This window comes from Pantherophis guttatus, chromosome 14, assembly GCF_059756535.1.
Source record: "Pantherophis guttatus breed Tessera chromosome 14, ASM5975653v1, whole genome shotgun sequence".
Classification (NCBI taxonomy): domain Eukaryota; kingdom Metazoa; phylum Chordata; class Lepidosauria; order Squamata; family Colubridae; genus Pantherophis; species Pantherophis guttatus.
The window spans coordinates 502,006-518,981 of NC_142076.1; the positions used below are offsets into that span (position 1 = coordinate 502,006).

Sequence of the window (16,976 nt, forward strand, 5' to 3'; positions counted from 1 at the left end):
TTTATTACTTAATCAGAATATAAAATACAAAGAAAATGAAAATTATTGGAAAGTAGGGGAAGAAAGAGGGGAAAGGAAAAAGTGTGGGGTAGAAGGGGTAAAAGAAAAAAAGGTACTAAGATAACATTACAGCCTCAACTTTTGCACAACTAGCCATTTCTATAACAACCCTATCTAGTCAGCAAAACCAAAGTTTCATTTTTTTCCTCATCACACGTGAGGAAACGAAACAGTGCTGTGGCAAACCAAACAGTGAGAAGTACAAATGACAGACAACCCAATAATTCTACAAAGGAATTATTGAGTCTGTCATTTGTGCTTCAGTAATTGTTTAGTTTGGTATAGCAACTAAATAGGACAAGTACAGACTTCAGCAGATAGTTAGGACTGCAGAAAAAAACCATCACAACCAGCCTGCCTTCCATTGAAGATCTGTATACTGCACAAACCAGAAAGAGGGCTGAGAAAATATTTACAGACCCCTCACATCCTGGACATAAACTATTTCAACTCCTACTGTCAGAACGCTGCTATAGGGCATTGCATGCCAAAACAACTAGACACAGGGTCAGTTTTTTCCCTTGTGCCATCACTCTGCTGAACACCTAATTCTCTCAGTGCTGTCCTATGTCTAAGGATACCTAATCACGTAGTAGGATTGTATTACTATTATCCTTCTCACCTTTCCTATTACGGTATCTTGGGACTATCACTAGTTGGTTGTATATTATGATTTATAATTATATCTTATGATTTACCACTTTGTTGCTTATATGTATTCTTGAGTTTATGCGCCGGAGACAAATTTCTTGTGTGTCCAATCACATTTAGTCAATAAAGAATATTCTAGTCTAAAAAAAATATCCAGAAGTGGTTTCCAAATGGAAACAAAATTAGATATGTTCTTTTCTTTGAATAATAAAATCAATTTAATCATCTCTACTTTTTTTCCTTGCTGTGGGAAATACGTGTTTCCCCCTTTGAAAGAAATTCAGCTTTATGAGATTACGCTGAAATTAGGTTTTCTTTTTATTAGTTTTAATGGGAGATTTCTTGGACAGTGCTGGAACATTCAGAGGTATGCTTCTTGCTTTAACCACAGCTGTGCAAAAATCAGAAACTGTCCTTAATACCTCTTCCTTATTTTTAGAAGCACAGGTTCACAGGATTTCCTTGACTTGGAAACTGCTTGAACACTTGGGTTAAAACCTCTGAAAACAAAAGGAGTCTGCAAGGTTGTCGAATCAGCTGCTCTGTTCTTTGTCTTGATTAGAAAGATAAGGATCCATTATGCAAAATGAGATACCTTAATTTGATAAGGTTATACAGATTGAAGATAGTGTTTTTTCTTTTCTGTATTTTATAGCACCAAATTCCAGAATTTCAAAGTTGTTTTTGATAAAAGCAAAAATTAACTGACCAGATTAAAACTTGAGATACAGAAAAATTGGCTTTAAACCCCTTTTAACAGCCAATCTAGAGCGGAGTTCCCTCAATTTGACATTGAACTTTTCCCAGACCCTTTTTTTCAGCCAGATTCTCCTTCTTGCAGACTGGAGGCTGAGGAAACTCAAGATGAAGCCCCTGGGCCTGATGGGGAAGAAGAAAGCAGGGACAGATTGGAAGCAGAAGCATCTGCCCAGCACTCTCTCTGGGTTGACCAGTTCACTCCCAGACGCTACGTGGAGTTGCTCAGTGATGATGTAAGTATTTCCTTCTGAGTATCCTAGAGGTCAGGAGTGGGTAGCTGGATGCTCTGCATATCTTTTGAGACTACAGTTCTATACTGCTCACCATGGGCTATGCTGGTCAGCCTAATAGGCGTGGGCGGGTGGATGTCTGGCAGTGTTGCATCTCTAGACACGTCGTAGTGCAACAAGGTTAGTTGAATGTACTGTTCTCCAGGAGAAGCCCGGTATTTTTGTCGAATTGCATATTTCCTTTAGGTTTCATGTGTTTAGTTTAGTTTAGTGATTAGACTAAAGACCATATCAAATAAAGTAGTACAGAGTATTGGGATATAACAAATAATGAAATGATCAAGTAATATTATCCCAGCAGCTGACCTCAAGTTGATCTAGGTAGGAAGCTCCCAGTTGAGTTTCTCAGATTGAAAGGTGTAGTAGGGGTAGATGCAATGAGTATGTTTGCTTCCCACAATATGGAGATTGCAGTTATATATTTGGGAGAGCAGTTGGAAACCTGCAGCACCCCATTTAGTGTCTCTGGAGTGCCAGACGATGGAAACCGTAAGGTAAGGTAGCCTTCCACATAACATATATGTGAGTGTATTCTTATAGCTGGGGCTGTGGGGGGCAGGTGGGGAGAGGAGGAGAATGTCCTCTTATAAAGATGAAGACAGATCTCTAAATTGTTGGCTTTCGATCTCTCCCGGGAGATCCCGTTCTAAAGTACAGTAGTACCTCGGTACTCATCCTTAATTGATTCCAGGAGGCATGATGAGTACCAAACAATGTTTCCCAAAAGGAATAACATAGTGAGCCACAAAGCAGCAATACCGACAGGTTCTATCTTGTGCATGGAGTACCAAGCAAAAGAATACTGGGAGCCAAATTTTCACATCAAAATGCGTTGAATACCAAATTTGATTAATTTCAAGGCAGTTGAGTACAAAGGAACCACTGTATCCAGGGGAGGAGCCGCATTACTCACAGACCTAATTTGCTTGCTTGGACAGAATTGCTTGACTTCCAGCTATTTAAGAGGTTGGATGAAGCAGGTACATGAAAAGGCAGAATGATAGCCTGCCTTTTCTTCCTCCTTCACATGTTCAGTGTGTTTGTGTCCTTCGGTCTGATTGCTATATGTGTCAGAAGATCAGTGGTGGGATTCAAATTTTTTACTACCAGTTCTGTGGGCGTGGCTTGGTGGGGTCATGTGACTGGGCATGGCCAGCTCGACGTCACTCATGGCAAGGTTGGGGCGTCACCTTGCTGTGAGTGACATCGAGTTGGGCACGCCAACTCAGTCACCTGACCAATGCTGCAGAGACAAGGTGATTTTCTACATACCTCTCGCGCCCCCTCTCCCCACCGCCCCCACCCTTGGGCTGACTGCCTGCCAAACCTGCCTGCCTAATGCTGGCAAAAGGAGGCTGGGGTGGGGGGGGGAGGGTCCCTTTCAGCCCTATGATTCTATGGTTCCAATATATTCTTTCACTGACCTTATGATAACCATAGCGGCTACTGTTAATAAAGTTACTATCATTACACCTACCAACAATCCATTCGCCTCACTCCTTGTTTTTCTTTTTTTCCATCCCATTCTCTTAAACAAGTGTGCTCAACCTGCAGCCCACAGCCCACATATGGCCCTGGACAGCTAGTAATACGGCCCCTTGATATAATATTAAACAATAAAGGAAGTTTGTTATTTATATACATTCACCATATTATATATGTGGCCCACATTTTCTTAATGTGGCCTAGGCAAGCCAAAAGATTGGACACCCATGTCTTAAACTATTATAATATTTTATACATCTAATAAAGTTGGTTATAGTCTACAAAAGGTTATGCTGTAATGTATTCAAAGCTTTAAGCTAAAGATAGTCTTGAATCAAAATAAATTATTGTAACTACTATATTACAACATTACTATTGTAATTAATAGGAAATAATGATAGAACTGAAGTTTGGAATAAAATGAAAGTACTCAAAAAGGAAATTATCAATTAAAGTGACTTTATAATAGAATGCTTTTGATTATGAGATTTGGGGCTAGGATGCAGAATTCAGATTATTCCAGTGACATTTCTGAAACAAATTGTGCAATATGCTTTTTATTTGAAATAGGATCCAACACACCAAATCTCTCCTATGAGCATTTACAGATAATGCTTTTTTTCTTCATGCATAGTCGTAATCACAACATGCACTATATGTTACTAGTCACTCCTACATAAATATATCCCCGTGTTCATTCTAAAGTAAAATGTTTCCTTATGCATTGTATAGAGAATCAGTTTATTTCAACTCAGTCTATGTTTAAGTACCAGCTTTTTTTTTTAAGATTAGGAATTACATGGAAACCCATGCAGGCAACTGAGAGGGTTGGCAGAATAAAAATGCTCAGCTCCTCTCTAAATAAGAGAATTGCTGAGAAGACTGCTTCCAACATAAAATATAGCTCTCTTCTTCCATGAATACAATTCCCCAATAGCCTAGGAAAACAATGTAAAAATGTACGCAGGTAGTTGCAGTGTTTATCAAGAAGCCTGATTTAAATGGCCACCTGCTCTGGCATTCGTTTTAGTACATTTCCTTCTCTAATATATGGGGTTGCAAATTTATTCCTTGCTTCCTTTGATTGAGATTTACTCAGAAATTTGACAATTTTCCACAGCATTTACTTTCAATTACTGTAAGGACATAGGTTTGCTGTTTAATTTCTGTAGATGTTTGTTTATATTCCAAATCCGATCTCTTAAGTCCTAAAAAAAATTGGGATGGTAGATTTCCTATTTGTATCGAGTGCGACAAGTATGGTTTTAATATCAACTAGCAGAATAAGTGAAAGATGTGTAAACAGGATTTAATTCTGTAGGCCAAGAAATGGGAAAACAACAAAATGGAAAGCGCTGGTTTATGCTCTCAAGCAGTATATTTAGTAACTAAGCAAAATCCCAAATGTGGATTAATAAGACACATGAAAACCAAAACACAGAGATGAAACTTTATCTGTACAATTTACTACCTTCGGCTCAGAATCAGAACTACACTTCCCAACAGCCCCCGCAGCTTTTATCTTTAAACGGAAGCGAGATCATTGGAATGATGATTTTAAAAACTGTGAGAGGAAGCCAGCAGTGGAGCTTGGGTTGTCTTAAAGGGGACGCATCTAATTCAAAAGCTTTGGTAAGAAAAGCGGAAAGGTTGCAAAGTAAGCAGAAACCTGGCAGCCTGTTCCAGGGTCTGAAAGGCAAGAATTAGCAGAGTAGTCCATTATTTGTTTTTAAGAAAATGCAGAAATAGCGAGGGAAGAAAATGAAGTTGGCCAGGTAAAAAGTGTGGAGAACCTGAGTAAAGGAAGGCTGTTCCGACAAAACGAGGCAGAAGCAGCAGAGGGAATATAAAAGTGGCTATTGGTGCAGGTGGTGCCTTTTGGAGAGGATCCCGAGCATATATGTTGACGGTTTAGCACATAAGACTGATGGGCTATAGGGAAGGTTGGAGCAGAGCAGTGATGGTTATGGGGGTAGCGATCTTAAGCCAGCAAGCGCAAAGAAGTGTCATTGAGTGGCAGAACAGAGCAAACACGCACATATCTCATGGTGCCGGGGCCTTCTGCGAGGAGACTGTGTGTGGGCGAGTCCCTCCGGACATGTGTATGTGTTTGCTCTGTGTGTATGTTTGAGGCCGACGAGGAGAGAAGCAGCCAGTTTGAATGCCGCCGCACTGTAAGTACCATCCGGAAAGTGCAGCAGCAGAGAGAAACACCATTCAACCTGACTGCTTCTCTCCTCCTTCTCACCCTCATACACGCAGAGCAAACAGGCACACATCTCACGGCACCAGAGGGACTCGCACACATGCTGTCTCCTCGCAGAAGGTTCTGGCACCATGAGATGTGTGCGAGTTTGCCCTGTGTGTATGCCCAAGGAGGAGGAGAAGCCAAGGCCAAACGTTTCTGCCCCCCTTCGCAGCAGAGCTGCTCGGAAGGCAGCTTTATGGTCCCCCTGCCCCTGCCCCCCTTCGCAGCAGAGCTGCTCGGAAGGCAGCTTTATGGTCCCCCTGCCCCCCCCCCCCATGTCAAAGTACCTTAAAGGGACAGACTGCGGTGGCTGCCTTCCAAGCAGGGAAGCCAAGTTTTCTCCTCCTTCTCGGCCTCAAACATACACACAGCAAGCACACACCTCATGGCGCCAGGACCTTCTGCGAGGAGACAGTGCATGGGCAAGTCCCTCTGCCGCAGCAGGCTGTTCTCCTGCTCATGGGTCTGGCCATGAGCAGCACCGGCAGGCAATGGGGTGCGTGTGTGCAGCCGGTGTGAAGAACAGGGTGGTGGCAATGGGACTTCAGGCCTCTTTTTCAGCCGGTAGTTTTCAGTGTGAGAAGCCTGCAGCCACCGCCTCTTGGCGCAAGAAACCTCCAGCCGCCACCTGTTTGCCAGCCAGAACCGAGCTGGCAGCAACAGCTGGAGGCTTCTCGTGCCGAAAAGTACTGGAGGCTTCTCGCAAAAGGTGGCTGAGCCTTGCCATGTGTCCGTCCCCGTTCCCCCCCCCCCCCCGGCAGTCCTTCAGAAGGTGAGCGAGGTGGAGGGTGAGCAGGCAGCATGCGGGTGGAGGCCCAGGGAAGGACAGAGCCAGAGACTGGGGTGTCCCCTGACCCGAGGCAGAGGGCAAGTGGGCGGCATGCAGGCAGAGGCCCTGGGGAAGGACAGAGCCAGGGACTGGTGCATCCCCTGACCAGAGGTGGAGGGCGAGCGGGTGGCATGCGGGCAGAGGCCCCAAGGAAGGCCTGAGCCAGGGACTGGCGCGTCCTCTGACTTGAAGCGGAAGGCGAGCGGGTAGTCAGCATGTGGGTGGAAGGATGATAAGAGCCAGGTCCAAAAAGCGGCTGAGTCTCACCGTGTCAACCCCGAGGCAGCAGCCTAGGCCGGCCTGGGAGTCGGCACTCAACCAGGGCTTGCGGCAGCCTAGGCCAGCCCGGGAGTTGATTCGACTGGGGCTTGCTTGCAGGCTCACTCACCCAGGGAGATCAGGGCTACGGCGGAAGGCAGGCTAGCAATGGCGGGCGATATGAGTGACTGGGTGGGGCGGGGTAGGTGGAGGAGGGGCCAGCCAGAGGTGGTATTTGCCGGTTCTCCGAACTAGTTTTAAAAAATTGCCACCTGTTCACCCGAACCGGTCCAAACCAGCTGAATACAACCTCTGCAGAAGATTCTGGCAAGTGGTAACGAATTTTAAAAATTAAGATTAAAAAACTGGAGCAAAGTAAAAGCAAAATGGAATAGTGTAAAATAAAGCAATAGAAGCAGCCGCTCCAAGAGAGCTCATTACAGGAGGTGTTTCCTCATCACCATTTTTCTTCCTCCTACTTAAGTTTCTTGCAGTTATTAAATATTTAGACCAACATTCTCCCATTTAGGCAATGTGAGTGTAGCCGGCATGGCCACTGTTGAGAATTCTGGGAGCTGAAATTTCCCAGAGTGGGAATCACTAATGTAGATAATGTACATTCAGAACCGAAAGAAAAATGTAAATGGACTACATTTACATTTGCTTCAGTAGGAAATTGTTTCTTCAGAGCTTTGCAGAGCTCCCAGAACAAAGAAAACACTACTGATTGCAATGTCACAGGTGAACCAGATGGTTTTCTAGTTGTTAAAGCAGACAGTTTTGAATCACACATCAAATTTAAATGAGATATGCCTAGCCTGCCATTTCCTTCCAAGGCTTTCACTAGCAGTGATGACTGGAAGGCTCTAGTTTTTTTTCTGGGTAACAAGTAATGTCTTCTGCATGTGCATTTGTGTAGACTTTCAGGCTGTTTCTGTGTTATGTGTATATCTGTTTTGAGAAGCATCCTGCAGGCAGCATAATATCTTAGTTGGTATCCTCCTTTTATCTCACAGGCCAGAATTGGTCTCTTTCTGATCTGTTTTTGGAAAACTGTCTTGCTGACAGAAAGATGGACGAGTCCCGTGTATTTTTTCCCCCCAATTTCCTTTGAGTGTAGAAAGAGTAAAAAGGTTCCAGGCGACTTGCAGCCACCAAAACGAGGTCTGTCACGTTCGCCTGCTTGAATAGTTTGGTCCGGTTTACAATGTGATTTGTGTATCCCTGGAGTTTCATCCACTTCACCTTCATCACCTTTGACTTCAGTACACAAATCGGTGCCTCCTGAAGTGGCTGAAGCTGTGGGATATGCTAGTGTTTGGAAAGGAGAAACACTGCAGGAAGACCCCACTGCACTCCGGGACCCATCTTCCTTCCAAGCCTTCCAGAGACCAGGGAACCAAGTGGAAGACCAAAGCACAGGTCACAGAAGAGGTCTTGGAGGCTGAACTGGACCAGCACAATCGACCAAAATTCAAGGTGAGGAAGCCGGTCACTGTGGCAAAGACTCAGTTGAAAGCATAACCTTGTACTTCAGATTAGTCAGATCATTTTAAGCTTATCCATTCTGGATAAGAACTCCTGTCTTGCAAGCTGAAAGTTGCCAAGGAATGGTGAACTCACGTCAAAAGTTAGATCTGAATTCCAGATCCAGTGCGTTTTTTTCAGATATGCATCAAACGGAAGCTTGCACATCCAGTGTTGTCTTATTGGCACATTTTACTGCTGCTCTACTTACCTTTAATACCGGTTTGCAACGGGAGCGAGCGAGCGCTTCTGCTCATGCACAGAAGCTTCTGCGCATGCGCAGATCACCCATGATGACATCGTGGTGGGTGGGTGGAGCCTCCCGCCAATTTTACTACTGGTTCTATAGAACCGGACCGAACCAGGAGCAACTCACCATTGAGGTGGATGCTGCTTTCTTTTATTCTCTACTTTGACATAAAATGAAAGATTCTTCTCCATTGTCATCTCACCACTTTTTGCTTTTTTGCCTCCTGCCAACCCATTTGTTCTTTTGGAAATTTTAAATTGTTCCACAAACCTTTCCCCCTAAAAATTGATAGCTGACAGTTTAGGGCACGTGATATCAACATTCACACCTGTTGCAGATGTATTTATGCGTCTCCCGCCATCTGTCTCTATATGAGTAATGCCCCTGGGCATAGACGGCTACAAAGGCTTCTTTATTCAACCCTTTCCCCTCCGTACTATTGATCTTTTTATACCATACCAAGCAGCAATGAGTTTCGGAGGCCCTTTAAAATGACTCTAAATCACTTGTTCTGCCTGTAGATTGCTCTCCTTTGTGGACCACCTGGCTTGGGGAAGACTACTCTGGCTCACGTCATTGCAAAGCATGCTGGATATAATGTGGTGGAAATGAATGCCAGGTAAGTCGTAGTTCCCTTTTTTCAGCGTTAAGGAAGTCAAATAGAACCGCTGGACAAGAAAGTGGTGAGAGGTGGAACACGCTTAATATACAAATGAATCTAAACACAGCTCAAGTGAAACCCAGGCTTCTCTTTCTTTTCTGTGATGTGTTGATATCTGATTTGACTGAGGCATTGCCTTCCCTCAGGTCTGCCAGGTGTCCATGTGAGCACCTACTCTCCTCTTTTGAGGTTGATAACTAGAGCCTGTCAGGTCTGCCTCCATTCAAATCCTAAGAAAGAAAACCATGGATTAAGAGAAGGGGTATTTTTACTAACAGTGAACTGAGAGCAGCAAAATTAAGGCAAGATCTGGGGAAAATCTGCTTGAAAGTTACATATTGAAAGTCACCCCAAACCCCTCCCTCCAGGGTCCAGCCCAGAAAGACCAATCAGCCTCCAATATGATGTGGGAAAATCTCTTCAGCTGATGCTGTGTGCCTCCAGAGGCCCAGGATGGCTGGCCTCGGAAAAGCCCAAAGAACTCCACTCAGTTGATGGGTGCAAACCTCCCTTCCAATTCTCACGGGAACACTTCACACCAGCTCACTTCCCCCACCCCAAATGCCAAAAAAACCCTCCTCCCCATTTCTATGGCAGCTGAGGGCAAGCAAGCTGCAAACTGGACTCTGGAGATCCGGCTGCCATAGACCCGAAGAGTAGGGAACACAGCATTACTTCCCTTAGAAAGATTTTCACGTAACAGAAGGGAAAAGCTGCCCCACCCAAACACCGCAGTGGAAGCCACAGCTGCCCTGACCCAGGACCAGGTGCAAAACTGTAGCCATCCCATCTACAGCTGCGCTTGCTGCCCTGAACTCCATGCCCTGTGCTCAACATCTTCTTACTCCTGCTGCTGACAAGGCGCCTCCAGCGTGGCTCTTCACGAGGCAACCACTACGCGAGGCCTCTTCCTGAGGTTGTGGCAGCTTCCTTCACTATCTTTAACCCAGAATGTTTATTTCAGTGACGACCGTAGCCCAGATATCTTCCAAACACAAATTGAGGCTGCCACTCAGATGAAATCGGTGCTGGGGGCCAATGAGAAGCCCAACTGCTTGGTCATTGATGAGATAGACGGTGCTCCAATGGTAAGGGAATCTTAACTGATTCATCAGTCAGTTCTTCTGTATTCTGCAATTAATAGCACTTAGCAATAGCACTTAGACTTATATACCGCTTCACAGTGCTTTACAGCCCTCTCTAGAGGTTTACAGAGTCAGCCTCTTGCTTGCAACAATCTGGGTCCTCATTTTACCAACCTCGGAAGGGCAGAAGGCTGAGTCAACCCTAATGATGTGAGAGAGCTTGACTTTCTCTCGAGTCCCTTTGAAATAATTTTAATTTAAATTAACATTTTAAGATATGTTAAAGGAACAGTAGAGGCAACAGTGAAGCATGTTTTCTGCAGTCTTTTAGAAATATTTTAACAATTTTGTCCAATTCTGGTCACCACAATAAAAAAACAAATGCTAAGACCCTAGATGGACTGCAGAGAAGAGCAACAAAGATGACTTGTTTAGGGGTCTGGAGGCTAAACCACATGATGGATGACTGAGGGAAGTAGATGTGTCTAGTCAAGGATTGCATGGAGGACTTATTCTCTAAAGTACCTGAGGGCAGGACAAGAAGTAATAGGTGGAAGCTGGTTAAAGAGAGATCCAACCTAGAACTAAAGAGAAATTTCCTGACAGTGAGAACAATTGGTCTATGGAGAAGATTGCCTCCTGGAGTTGTGGGTGCTCCATCACTGAAGGTCTTCAAGAAAAGAGTGGACAACCATTCATCCAAGATAGTATGCCTTGGGCAAGGCATTGGACTAGAAGACCTTAAAGGTCCTCTCACCCTATGATTTTATGGATAGAAACTCTGGCAGATGAACTAGTCTCCATGTCCGGTGGCGTAGGAAATCCTCTGGGGAGCTTTAGGTCTACATCCTCCTTGCTTGTGATATTTATTTATTTATTTATTTATTTATTCAATTTATATGCCGCCCTTCTCCTATTGGACTCAGGGCGGTGCACAGCCAAGGATAAAAAACATACCAATACAAAATTTAAAATCAATTAAAAGAATTATACAGCTTTGGCCCACAATTTAAAACAATCCAATTAAAACCCAATTTACACTTAAAAAGCTAAAAAGAGCTAAAAGGGAGGTGGGGGGTTTCACGCCAGCCCTGCTTGATGGAAAAGAAAAGTTTTTAGGGCACGGCGAAAGGCCCAGAGATCTGGTATCCTTCGTATCTCCGGGGGCAAATCGTTCCAGAGGGCAGGTGCTGCCACAGAGAAGGCCCTCCCCCTGGGGGTCGCCAGCCGACATTGCCTGGCTGACGGCACCCTGAGGAGTCCCTCTCTGTGGGAGTGTACTGGTCTCGCAAATACCCAGGTCCGATGCCATGGAGCGCTTTAAAGGTGGTGACCAACACCTTGAAGCGCACCCGGAAGACCACTGGAAGCCAATGCAGCTCGCGCAGGAGAGGCATCACATGGGAGCGCCCTCTTGCTCCAATAATTCCCCGCGCGGCCGCATTCTGCACCAGTTGGAGCCTCCGGGTGCTCCTCAAGGGGAGCCCCATGTAGAGAGCATTGCAGTAGTCCAGGCAGGAAGTGACGAGCGCCTGAGTGACTGTGCGTAAGGAGTCCTGATCCAGAAAGGGCCGCAACTGGCGAATCAGGCGGACCTGATGAAAAGCCCCCTGGCCACGGCCGTCATATGCTCTTCCAAAGACAGCCGTGTATCCAGGAGGATGCCCAAGTTGCGAGCCCTCTCCGTGGGGGCCAATGATTCGCCCCCAATAGCCAGCATTGGCACCAGCTGGCTATATCGGGACGCCGGAAGCCACAGCCACTCAGTCTTGGAAGGGTTGAGTCGAAGCCTGTTATTCCCCATCCAGATCCGCATGGCCTCCAGGCACCGGGATATCACTTCAAGGGCATCATTGGGATGGCCTGGGGTGGAGATGTACAGCTGCGTATCATCAGCGTACTGATGGAAGTCCACCCCAAAGCCACAGATGATCTCACCCAGCGGGTTCACATAAATGTTGAACAGAAGGGGCGAGAGGACTGACCCTTGCGGCACCCCACAAACGAGGTGCTTTGGGGTCGACCTCTGCCCCCCTGCCAACACCGACTGCGATCGGTCAGAGAGATAGGAGGAGAACCACTGCAAAACGGTGCCCCCCACTCCCAACCCCTCCAACCGGTGCAGCAAGATACCATGGTCGATGGTATCAAAAGCCGCTGAGAGATCTAACAGGACCAGGATAGAGGAGCAACCCCTATCCCGAGCCCTCCAGAGATCATCCACCAACACGACCAATGCCGTTTCCGTGCTGTACCCAGGAAGCTGTCGCGCCACCACAGTCTCAACAACCTTCGCCAAGAAGGGAAGGTTGGAGACCGGACGATAGTTAGCCAAAACAGCCGGGTCCAGAGCAGGCTTCTTGAGGAGGGACCTCACCACCGCCTCTTTCAAGGCGGACGGCAAGACACCCTCCCTCAAGGAAGCGTTGATAATCCCCTGGAGCCAGCCTCGCGTAACCTCCCGGGAGGCCAGCACCAACCAGGAGGGACACGGGTCCAGTAAACATGTGGTTGTGTTCAGCCGCCCCAGTATCCTGTCCACGTCCTCGGGAGCAACAGGATTGAACTCATCCCAAATGACATTCTCAAGACTGGCACCCCTCATCCCGCCTGTACCTACCCAGTCAGAGACCAAGCCTTCCCGAATCTGAGTGATTTTATCGTGCAGATACTGAACAAAATCCTCAGCATGACCCTGCAAGGGATCCTCCCGCGCTCCCAGGTGGAGGAGGGAGCGGGTCACCCTAAACAGGGCGGCCAGGCGGTTATCTGCCGATGCGATAAGAGCGGCAAAATAATCGCATTTTGCCGCTTTTATCGCCACTAGGTAGGTCTTAATATAAGATCTTACCAGTGTTTGGTCGGATTCGGAGCGACTAGATCTCCAACTGCTCTCTAGGCGTCTTTTCTGGCGCTTCATCCCCCTCAGCTCCTCAGACAGGTCAGAGGCCGCAAAGGCACGACTCAGTCCAAAGCGTCAGCAGCCGCCCTATCCCAGGCGGCCACCAACTCCTCAGCTGAGCCATGAGTCAGCGCCTCAGGAAGTGGCCCAAGCTCCGTCTGGAACCTATCAGGATCCATCAGGCGCCTGGGGCGGAACCATCTGGTCTGTTCCGCCTCCCTGCGGCGGGGTGTAGCGGTTAGAAAGTCAAGCCTAAGAAGGGAATGATCCGACCATGACAAGGGCTCAATCACTCTCCCCTATCTCAAGATCATTCATCCACTGCCCAGAGACAAAAATCAAGTCCAGAGTGTGTCCTCCCATGTGCGTGCGTCTGTGAATTAGTTGGGTCAGGTCCATGGCCGTCATGGAAGCCATGAACTCCCGGGCCACCTCAGATATCACGCCGACGGACGGCAGATTAAATTCCCCCATGACCATAAACCTAGGGGTCTCCACCCCCACCTCGGCAATCATGTTGAGTAGCTCGGGCAGGGCAGCCGATACGTGGCAGGGAGCCAGGTATGTAATCAGCAAGCCCATCTGTCCCCCATGTCCCCACTTCACAAGGAAGGACTCACATCCGGCTATCTGAGGCACAGTGGCCTCCCTAGGAACGAGACCTTCCTTTACAAGAACCGCCACCCCCCCCCGCCCCTCCCCTGGGACTTCGGTTGATGGAATGCATAGAAACCCAGAGGGCATATCTCAATGAGGGGGTCCCCCCTCCTGGCCCAACCAGGTCTTCGTAATACCTACCAGGTCCGCACCCCCCTCCTGAACCAGATCACAAATGAGGGGGGCTTTATTTACCACAGATATGACTGGTTAATGATGTAGTGTTCAAGTAGAATGATTCAGGATGACCCTTCTCAGAGTTTTCTGGCCCCATGTGCTATGCTTGCAATTATTTTCACCCTTTTGTCTTTTCAGGCATCTATCAATGTGCTGTTAAGCATAATCAACCAGAAACCTGGGATGGCAGAATCTGAAGACCGACCAAGTGGGGCAAAAAGCAAAGGACAAAGCGGGCTTCTGCTCCGGCCAGTCATCTGCATTTGCAATGACCAGTAAGAGATTGAGTATACGTGAGAGCACGCACATCAGCCCACACTGGGTGCAAGAAAAAAGAAGCAAAGCACAGTGGGATTTTCATCAAATTCTTGGCACACTTTTAAGGCTAATTAACCATGATAGGATTATTCTCCCATTTATTAAAGTTGTCTGAACATTTTATTTCAAACGCCTCCCTTATTTTATGTGAGGTCTTGCTATTGCCCAATCACCCTGATTTCTTGCTAATTTCTTTGTTCTTGGGGCAACATTTTCAGTGATGTGATTCTGAGGAAGTGGTGCTGATGGTGGTTGTTGCGGTATTGGTACCCTATTTTCCTCTAGGTTAGAGAGCCAGTTTGGTGTCCTGGTGAAGGCAGCAGACTCGAAACTGGGAGACTGTGAGTTCTAATCCCACCTGGAGTGCAAAGCCAGCAGGGAAACTTGGGTCAGTTGTTTTCTCTCAGCCCTAAGAAAGAGGCAGTGGCAAGCCACTTCTGAAAAACCTTGCCAAAGAAACCTGCAAGGACTAGTCCAGGCAGTCACTAAGAGTCAGAAATGGACTCAAATAAAAAAAAATATTTCCTCAGGAGGCTCCCAATAACACACATTTTGTTCCCATAACATCTCTTTGAATTAGGATGGGCTGAGAGAAAATTGGCCCTAGATCATCCCATCAGCTTCACACTGAGTAGCCTGCTGCTTGTTTCTCCCAGATCCCAGGTCAACCTCCTCACATCTGCAGTTACACCAATTTGAATTTTTCTGCTCTATTTTTTTTTTATTATGATTATGATTATCACATTTTATTGATTAATTTTGTGCCATGGTAAAAACAATACAACGTTAAGAAAAATAAAAAATAAAAAAGAGAAAGAAAAGTGATGAATAAAGAAAAAAAAGAATAAACAGATAACATCTGTTTATCATCTGTTCTTCCTCTTTAACATTACATTGTGATTCCCTTCTTCCCATATTTTATCCTTTCTAACCATCAAATCTATAAATAACCAGTTCATTTTTTTCCATTTTCCGCAAAAAGGCCATAAGGGAGTTTCTAGTCACAAATGCCTTTTCCTTAAGACATTTAAAGTCGTTTTTACCATTTGTTCAAATACTGTTATTGTCACCAGCCATTCCTCTGTTCTGGATATTTTCATATCTTTGTGGATATTTTTTCTTTCTGTTTTCCAGATACGTCCCTGCTTTGCGGCCTTTGAAGCAGCAGGCTTTCCTTCTCCACTTTCCTTCAACTTTGCAATCTAGGCTGGTCCAGAGGCTGCATGAGGCAAGCACACCCAACCCCATGGGTTTTTTATTTCCTTTTTTGTGATCATTTCCTCTGCAGTAAGAATATTGTATCAGTAAGCATCAAAAGACAGGCCTGCTTGGCCTTTGTCCAGGACAGTACCGGTAGCCTCCGACCACAATTGAGCCCAACATTTCTGTTGCTAAATGAGGTTGTTCTTAAGTGAGTTTTGCTCCATTTTTTTAACCTTTCTTGCCCACAGTTAAGTGAATCATTGCAAATGTTAGATTAATAACATCGTTTAGTGAATCTGGCTTCCCCACTGACCTTGTTTGTCAAGTCATAAAAAGCCATCACATGACACTGGGATGCTGCAGCCATCATAAATATGAACCAGTTGTGAAGCATCCAAATTTTGATCATGTGACAGTGGGGATGCTGCAACAGTCATAAGTGTGAAAAATGGTCATAAGTCACTTTTTTCAGTGCCATTGTAACTTTAAAGAGTCACTGAATGAATGGCTGTAAGTCTGGGACTATCAGTACAGAAAAGTGTGGGAATAATTGGTTAAACTATTCTCCATTTTAGCCTGCAAACTTCCTAGTCTCTGCAAGTTGCAGAATATATCTGGTTCCTATCTGCTTGTTTAATCCTATGGAAGGAAGATCCTTTGATCCTTCTGTGGCCGGTGATGTCAGAAGGGAGGTCTCATTGATGGCTCTCCATCTTAGAAGATTGACTTACCTGTCATTCTTAATGTTCAAAAGCTAGATAAAACAATACTGGTCCAAAGGTTTTTTGCTCTAAGCAATAGTCAGGATTTTGCTAATTACTTATTCTTACGCTAATTACTGTAATAGAACAACGTTGCTAATACATTTTGTCTATGCAAGGCCATCTTTGCAGCAGTATAATGCCCATCCTTATGCATTTCAGATTGCTGTCCTACAGGGCATGAAAGCTGATATTGCGACACTCACAGCATTGTGTGAGAAGACCGACAATGACATTCGCTCTTGTATTAACACTCTGCAGGTTAGTTGCATGGTTGGCAGATCCCGTTTTTCCCCATCTTGTAAGTTGAAAGCAGGGATTAATGCCATACAAATGTTCTATTATTATTTGATCACCATGTTCATACCTTCATATTTAAAAGGTTATGCATAAACACTTCATTATTGTGATACTGTTGGGTCATTATAAAAAATGTGCTGCTTGAGAACGAGATAGGCAGCTCTAAAAGACAGACGCAGAACTCAAACTTTGCTGCATATCCATAAGGAGGAGAAGTTTGCCCATTTGGTGAAAGATTCTCAGACAGATGAACTTGGCGTCTTCTGCTCGCTCAGATTCTTCCTGAGCTAAACTGGTCATGATCAGAATCTGACACTTTCCTTCCCTTCTCCACTCCACCCCATGTGACCCAGTCTCCTCTTATTCAAGTTCCTGTATAGCCAAGGAAAGAAAGAGCTGAATGTGAGGACAGTTCAGACTGCAACGGTTGGCTTAAAGGACCAGAACAAAGGGCTGTTTTCCATCTGGCAGGAGATCTTCCAGCTGCCCAAAGTGTGGAGGTGAGAAAGAATTGCTCTTGTGTCTCACTCAGCCTAGACAGGAGGAGACCAATTG

The 16,976-nt window shown here is 45.7% G+C and overlaps 1 protein-coding gene across 7 annotated transcripts in view; it reads left to right on the forward strand.

Moving 5' to 3' along the window:
* CHTF18 (chromosome transmission fidelity factor 18) overlaps window positions 1-16,976 on the forward strand; it is a 39,556-nt gene that overhangs the window by 10,935 nt on the left and 11,645 nt on the right. For all 7 annotated transcript variants that reach the window (XR_015729887.1, XR_015729889.1, XR_015729888.1 and 4 more), the window contains exons 7-14: window positions 1,553-1,703; window positions 7,847-8,059; window positions 8,879-8,976; window positions 9,983-10,106; window positions 13,978-14,114; window positions 15,292-15,385; window positions 16,284-16,382; window positions 16,791-16,921. Coding sequence is in view for 4 of the 7 variants with exons in the window: in XM_034420686.3 (XP_034276577.2) it covers window positions 1,553-1,703; window positions 7,847-8,059; window positions 8,879-8,976; window positions 9,983-10,106; window positions 13,978-14,114; window positions 15,292-15,385; window positions 16,284-16,382; window positions 16,791-16,921 (1,047 nt within the window). In the remaining 3 variants the exon portion in view is untranslated. The remainder of the gene's footprint in view (window positions 1-1,552; window positions 1,704-7,846; window positions 8,060-8,878; window positions 8,977-9,982; window positions 10,107-13,977; window positions 14,115-15,291; window positions 15,386-16,283; window positions 16,383-16,790; window positions 16,922-16,976) is intronic.